Raw genomic sequence first — 7,397 nt, forward strand, 5'->3', positions numbered from 1 at the left:
AACCAAATCTGGAAGTGGCTGAATTTTCCATGAGCCTCCAAAGTTCCCAACACCCAGAATGCTTCTCCTGAAGCTGTTCAGGACAGCACGACACCATGAATGCAGCACCATGGATGCTGAGCATCATGCTCAGAGCATGACCAACACTCATCTGGAAGGTCTGCTGGCTGATCCCAGGAGACATCTGGGATCCAGCACAATGCGATGCTGAGCCCCAGGTTTCCCCAAGCAGTACAGAGTGAGCCCCACACCCAGCTCTGAGCTCAGGGACCTGACCTGGTGCATGTCCTAGAGGCCAGGCTTGGTCCTGGCTCATAATCTTGTCAGGGATCAGCCCTGCAGAAAGGCCCAGCCTGTCTCCAATGCAGGTCTCCAACACAGGAGTTTCTAAATCCTGAAGCCCTAAGTGTTTTGTCCTGTAAATGAGGTGAAGTACAGCCTGCCCATCCTCCTGAGCAAGTGACAACAGGGACATTTCAAACGCAGGGAACATCAGTGCTTCAGCCATATAAGCATAAACAGAGCCCTAAAATCCTACTCTACTCATAAGCTGCTATCGTTTTATTAAAGCAGCAGAAAAGCACTTGTTATGCCACTCTCTCCTCTGATTAAAGGATAGGAACTGATCCAGCTTGTCATAACATTTGTTATGAACAAACAGCTTCATACAGAGGGCTCAGAAAATGCATTGCTGTTACAAGCACCAAATGATCTTCATTCATTAGCCTTCACATACCGCTCAAAAATCATGCCCTGATTACTTCAGCAGGCCAAGAGTTGGCAGCCCGACTCCCTTAGATCACAGCTGGCTTCAAGGGCAGCATGGCTAAGCCAGGCACAGGTAAGTGAGGCAGGACCGAGGCTGCTCTCGTCACCCACCAGCGTGACACTGCTTGGCGCTCTGACCATTCTCATAGGAGCCCCAGGAGCAGCCACCTCTGGGGTAGCTTTCTGGTGAGGACAAGGCAGAAGAGACCTCTTTAACATCTGCAGATGAGCTTTACAGATGCAAATGTGCATTCACTATCCTTACCACCCAGCTGTGTGCTACTAAACTGAGCTAATGTCGCTGACTTCATTTTGTGCCTTGAATCCATAAGGAGGGTGATGGGCTGTGCCGGGGAGGACAAGACCAGCAGACGGAAGGGACTTTTTTCCTAGGAGAGGGAGCTGGGTTCATTCTTGTGATCAAGGATATTGTCACCAAGCCACAGAAAAAACACAGCTGATTTTGTCCACACCATCCGAGCTTTGGAAGCCATCTCTCCACCCTGAAATATCAAGCGCGAAGCCATTCAGCTCCAGAAGGATCTAGTCGCAGCAGCATGGGCACAACGCTGCCTGCACACACCACTCCTGCTCAGACCTAGATGTTTCATCTGCCCTCGCTGCACTGCCCAGCCCCCTCACACCCCGCTCCAGCCCCCCAGGAAGGGTCACTGCACCGTCACCAAGCCAGACAAACGCAGCTGGGAGGAGCAGAGGCGGGGAGGAGACGCAGAGGCTGCAACTGAGCATCTGCGCAAGGGCGGCAGGCAGCAGGAAAGCAAATGGGTTTCCAGCCTTGAGCTGGGGCGGGAGAGGTAGTGAGCCTCCTTTGGGAGGGTCCAGGCGGTTACGGAGGGGAAGCGGGTCCCAGAAGCCACTGGCCATGCTGCATTGCCCGTTAGCAACAAATCCAGCAGCTGATGGAGGGGAAGGGGCTTGCTCTGTTCTCTCTGCCTGGTGCTGCAGAGCCCCGTTGTCCCTGGCAGGGTGGTGAAGAAGGAACAATCTCTCTCCTCAGACCCTCAGTGGTTTTCTCTCCGCTAAATGCTCTGGTGACCCTCCAGACCCCTGACTGTCCCAGCCATGCCCCACTCCTGCCTGCACAGGGCTCTACATGGGGATCCCAGCTCAGCTCGAAGAAGGTAAGGCCCTACAGCACCACCCAGCAGCCCCTCACTTCATTCCTCTCTGAACAAAGCTCTGGTACAGACCAGCCTCAGCAGCTCCTTGCACTCCCCCAGGCTCCTCACACATCCCTAGCCTGGCAGCTGCCTGCTCTTAGGGCTCAGTGTCCTGACTCCAACCCATGCTCAGCCACAGGTACTGACCATAGGTGCTGCAGTCTCCTCCAGCTCCCACACTCCCTTGCCACCTCCACACTGTCACACTGGGGTCACACTGCCCTCAGTCCTCCCCTGCAAGCTGCAGGTGCCTCTCCCAGCTCATGGGCAGGTGCCTGTGATGTCACCCTGAGTGTCCCTTCTTCAGCCTGAGCCTATGGGATGTGGGAACATCACCCCGAGTTGCAGCTCTGTGGCCACATTGGGCTCTGGGACTCAGCCTCAGCACAACAAGTCAGAGGCTTGTGGCTACTGATGCAGGTTAAGCACAAGCTTAAGCATTTGATGAAATCGGGCTGTAACCATTTTTTTAATCCCCAACAAGGCCTGCCCTGCAGCTATTTTCTCGCCACAAAGCAGCAAGCACAAAGGCTCTGAAAAGGCTCCCCAGGGAGCAGATCCAAGGGCTTCCCTGGGCAAGGCTGCTCTGCTTGCAGGGAGAAAAAGCATTTCTGCCTCCTGGCAGCCCCTGTGCTCCCGGGGGAGCGAGGCACCCCCAGCAAACTTCTTCCAAAGCCTCTTCTCTCTTATCAGCTGCAGGCACCCGTGCTGCAGGGCCAAGCCAGGCCCTGCCTCCAGCTTACCCAGCATGTGTGCCAGTGCTCAAGGAGGAAAAGAATCGAGCCCGTTCTCACTGACAGGTCTTGGTTCTATGGGACTAATGGGAATAAAGACAGTAGAAGCTTAGACTAGTCATTAGAGTCAGTAGATTTGACTCTAAATATATTCAGGCAGCAGATTTGCTGGAAGAAGACATAGTTTCTTCTGTTGCTTTCCACGTCTCGTTTGATTTGGTGCTGGATTTTTTTAGCTTTTAGCCTGCTCTTATTTTGGGAGGGTAAATCACCAAAGAAGATGCCCTTTGGCCAGAATACGAAGGACAAAAAGATAGCACCAAGCCAAAATCCCCTTTGCAGAATCTAAACCCTTAAGGCTAGATTTTCAAAAGGATTTACATGTCTAAATGCTGCAAGTCAGCATTCAAAGCTACTTCAGTAATTTTGTAGGGCTGGTCCTTCTCAGCTACCAGGATGGGCCTGGGGTACAGCAGCTCCTGCAGCAGCAGAAAGGTGCCAACTCTTGGGAGCCTTGGGGGCTTCTTAATCACTCCAGCACCACCCCTCCGGTGAGCAGGTAAAGCTGAAAGCTCAAAGTAGGAAACATCAATACTGGTGACTGGCAAACAGGGAGGAGGATTGCAGCTGCAGAGCAGAGCTCAGAAGCAGTGTGTAAGCAAAAACCCAGGGCTGTGATGCAGGGACTAAATAAGCTCACGGTTTGAGGCTCATGATTTTCAAGATGCTGCCCACAGGGTCTGCACCTACATGGGGAATGTTCAGGGGTCCGCAAAGCAAAAACCACCTGTCTACAGAGAAGCCGTGTGAAATTAATATGACGCCCCTATAAACACATTGGTAATCATAACAGGAGCACCATCTTTAGGGGCAACAATGCATTTAAGGGCACATCCAAGCTTTCAGCGCTGTCTGGGGAGCTACAGTAAAGTGTGTCAGAGGGCAAAAAGCAGGTCTACGCTTACAGTTCATAGGACTTGTAGTGGCCTAGTACATAACTGGAAATAAAATGCAAGATAATTGTCGCAGTACTTTGAAGAACTTCACACCTTACACAAAACTTCTGTCACTATTGATTTGTAAAAGAATATATAAAAAATGTCTTATTTTCAGCCTTTCTCTAGAACCCAAGGTTTGTGAGGACAGGGTGGGCAGCCAGGAGGGATGTGTACATCCCTTCCACTAGAGATGCAAGGGCAGGACAAACTGGCAGGAGCCCAGCTCCCCTCAGGACCCATACCTTACCTCCTCATGAGCCCACCACCCTTGTGCTTCTCTTTCCCAGCACAGGGACACCACTGATGGTTACATTTTCATTATCTTTTCCCACCAACCAGATCAAACCATCCCTTTTCCTTTTCTTCCACCCAAATGCTCCCTGCCTGCTTTCTGCACTGCTAGGTGAGTACACGCTGCCACGTGGCATCCCCGGCACCGCTCTGGCTTTGTGCTTCCCAGGTGAGACCTCTTCCTGCTCCTGCAGAGCATTTGCGGATGATGCTGAGCCCCATCATCTCACCCTCTCTTTGCTGGTACACATGTCAGGAGATGACCTTGGTTGCCATTGCCTGCACAGGCATCTCCCACTCCTTGCCAGGGCCTTTCCCCACAGGCAGCTGTCCCACACAGTGCTCTGGAGCAACTTCCCTCCTGGGGTACGCAGATGATGCCCATCACTCCTCATGGTCAAACCACCACTCCAGAGGACACTCCATGGGCAGAGTCTTGTACCACCAGGCCAAAACACCATCTCTCATAGGTCCTGATCACCAGTGCCCAGCACAGGACAGATGGCAGCTCGGACAGCACTAGTTGCCCACAGGTGGGCAACTGAATGATAACTTTGTTATCACCCACTCCATCAGCCTCCCAGCACAGGGTGTTTTGCCACACAAATGAAAAATGACACGAAAGACAACAAAAGGCTTTTTGCAGCCCAGTGCATCCCCTACTCTTCCCTAAACATGGCAAATACCTACTGAGGCCAAGCAAAAGGGATCTCTCCCACTGCCGAAGCACAGCCGTCTGCAGAAGGGAGTGCAGCCCAGCAGTGCCTGCCGGCACACAGCAGCTCCAGGACATGGCTTGGCCTCAGGTGCCCTGACACTGTCACCACAACGTCCAGCAGCACCAGGGCAGGACGTAATTAACCTAGCAGGACTTGCATCAGGAAGCCTCAGCTCAGCTGGGAGACCTGAGCTGCAGGGCTCACCCCAGGGGTGCGAGGCCCATGGTGCAGCACCCAGGGCTGGATCACCTGTGCTGCCCTGCTCTTTCCATGGGGCACTGAGCCAGCCCCAGTCCCAGTCCCAGTGGCGCAATCCAGGACCCCATCTGACCCCATGCACAACTTGCATGGAGCTAATGGGATTTTTGGCTCAGATGCTCTTTGGCAGAGTCCATTTTGCCATGCAGGGGACAATAAGGAGCGTAAGAAGAGCTTTCTGCCCTCATGCATGGAGCCTCACCTTTCCCTATTCTCCTTCTTCATTGCCTCAAACACTTCATCATCTTCATCCACATCCCTGTCCCGCAGCTCATCCTTTTGGCAGCCAGCATCTGGGGCAGGGAGCTCCTCTGGTGTGCTGTTTCTCCTGCCCGGTGTGCCCCCAAAGCTTGGGTTGCTCTCACTGTCCTTCTGGCTCTCAATCGCTGAATCCACCTCCTCCTTCTCAGCCAGGATATCGTCAATGTTGGTTTCGCGATAGCACCTCAGTGGCACGGTGTCCAGGTCTGTCTCAGAGTACTTCACTGTCCTCCTTATAATCCCAGTCTCGCAGGAGCTGGTGTTCTGGCCGCCTGTAGGAGACACCTCTATCTCCACCTCCACGTGGCTCAGGCTGTGCTCGGGCACTGGCCCTGGTGGCTCTGCAGGCACCGAGCAGAAGGGCTTCTGGAGGGGCTCAGCCAGGGGAGCAGAGTCAGGGGCAGAGGAGCCTGCAAGCGAGCACAAAGAACTCAGAGCGTGGGGAGCTGCACTGGGGAGCGCTGGAGCATCACACACACACAAGAGAGGGGTCACATATGTGATGGACACTGGGGAATGGAGGTGCTAGAAGGAAAAAGGGTGGGAGAGGCAGAGACAGGGTGCTGACAGTGCCATTGCACCCACAGCCAGACCCAAATCCCTTCTGCAGAGATAGCTAGGAGCTGCCAGGTATCAGGGTCCTGCGTCACCCCCTTTGCTCAACACTTTGCATGGCCACAGTTAGCTCTGTGGCAAGGTTGTTGTGTGCGGAATCAGGCCACAGGATGACACAGACTGGCTGATCTCAGGGGGATCTTGGCTTTCCGGTGGGGACTGACAAGCCCAAAGGGATGGGCAGCCCCAGAGGGAGTCTCAGCAGCAATTCAGACTTGCAAAGTAGAGGTCGGTCCTGCCAAGGGCATAGTGCCCCCAGCCTCTTACCTGTCTTTGGGGCATCTGAGGAGCCGTAGAAGAATTCCCACTTGGCCCTGGCGATGCGCTGGGCATGGGCCGAACTCTGCCGAGGGTAAGGCCAGGCATTGCCCTGCGGAGGGGAGAGCGGTGAGTGGGCAACAGACTCCGGGGCAGAGCCCATGCCTGGTGCGGGGCACCCCAGCACTTACCTGCAGTTGGGGGTCTGGCTTCAGGGGGCTCCTGGTGAAGCCCGGGAAGTCCTCCGGCAGCCCGTTGGTGAGGGAGCGGCAGAGGCAGTTGGTGTCCAGGGCGCAGGGCTCCTTCCCACAGGGCTGTGTCCCCTCCGGGGTCCTGCCCCCAGCCAGGAGCGGGTCAGATGCAGAGGCCTCCAGCTTCAGCGTGCACAGGAGCTGCTCCTGGGGTAGGGGCTGGGGCTGGGGGGACCCCATGTTCCTGCTGAGCTCCAGGCTGCGGCTGAGGCTGTGGGGACTGTTGTCCCAGCGGGGCTGGGCGAGCGCCAGGGTCCGCACGCTGGCCTTCTCAATGAAGCGGAAGGTAACAACGGAGCTGTGTCCCTCTGAGGCCGCTGCCACCAGCGGGCTGCGGCTGCCCGGGGAAGAGAGCGCTGGGCTGGGCTGGCCCCGCTGCGGGGTGCAGGGGGCCGTCATGCGCCCTGCGCCCAGGCAGCTCCCGTTGCCAAAGGGAGCCCCCTCCGCCGGCTTGCGGGCCAAGGAGCCGGTGCTGTTGTAGAGGCCGAGGGGGCAGCGGCGGACGTCCGGGGCCAGGCCCTTGCGCAGGAGGTGGAGGCGGCCGGCGTTGAGGTTGGGGGTGAGACAGCGTGGGGGGCTGTGCCTCCCAGCCTCGGGGCTCCCCCCCACTAACCAGGGTCTCCGGTCCACCCCACGAGTGAACAGCGGTGGTGAGGCAGCACAGCATTCCTCAGGGTGAAAGCGAACGGGTCCCCCTGCCTGGGCCATCCTGCTGGAGGAGGGCACGGAGGCGTCAGGTCCAGAGCCTTGCAGGGTGGCACAGGGATGGTGAGGAGGGTTCCCGGCACCCCTGAGATGATGGCTGGGTTGTGGGGTGACGCATCCTCAGACAGCCCTGAAACAAGGGCAAGAAGAGCTGGTTAGGGGAGGGAGGACACAAGAAGGAGTCTGGGGCCACAGGCAGGACAGGCAGGTGCCATGCCTTCATGGCAGGAGAAGTAGATGCTCCAGGTGAGGCAGCCCCATTCAAATCTCCTTCTGCTGCAAGAAGCAGGTGAGGTTCATTGTAGGCATCACACCAGTACCACTGCAGGGACACTGGCAGCCCTTTGCTTGGTCCCCA

The 7,397-nt window shown here is 56.1% G+C and overlaps 1 protein-coding gene across 1 annotated transcript in view; it reads right to left on the bottom strand.

The window, feature by feature from the left end:
• PSD (pleckstrin and Sec7 domain containing) overlaps window positions 1–7,042 on the bottom strand; it is a gene marked incomplete at both ends in the record, with an annotated part of 33,702 nt that extends 26,660 nt beyond the window's left edge. The window contains 3 exons of the mRNA XM_080347735.1: window positions 5,152–5,620; window positions 6,093–6,195; window positions 6,275–7,042. Of these exons, the coding sequence (XP_080203861.1) occupies window positions 5,152–5,620; window positions 6,093–6,195; window positions 6,275–7,042 (1,340 nt within the window). The remainder of the gene's footprint in view (window positions 1–5,151; window positions 5,621–6,092; window positions 6,196–6,274) is intronic.
• Between the last annotated feature and the right edge of the window lie 355 nt (window positions 7,043–7,397).

Source organism: Nesoenas mayeri (genome assembly GCF_963082525.1).
Source record: "Nesoenas mayeri genome assembly, chromosome: 7".
Lineage (NCBI taxonomy): Eukaryota > Metazoa > Chordata > Aves > Columbiformes > Columbidae > Nesoenas > Nesoenas mayeri.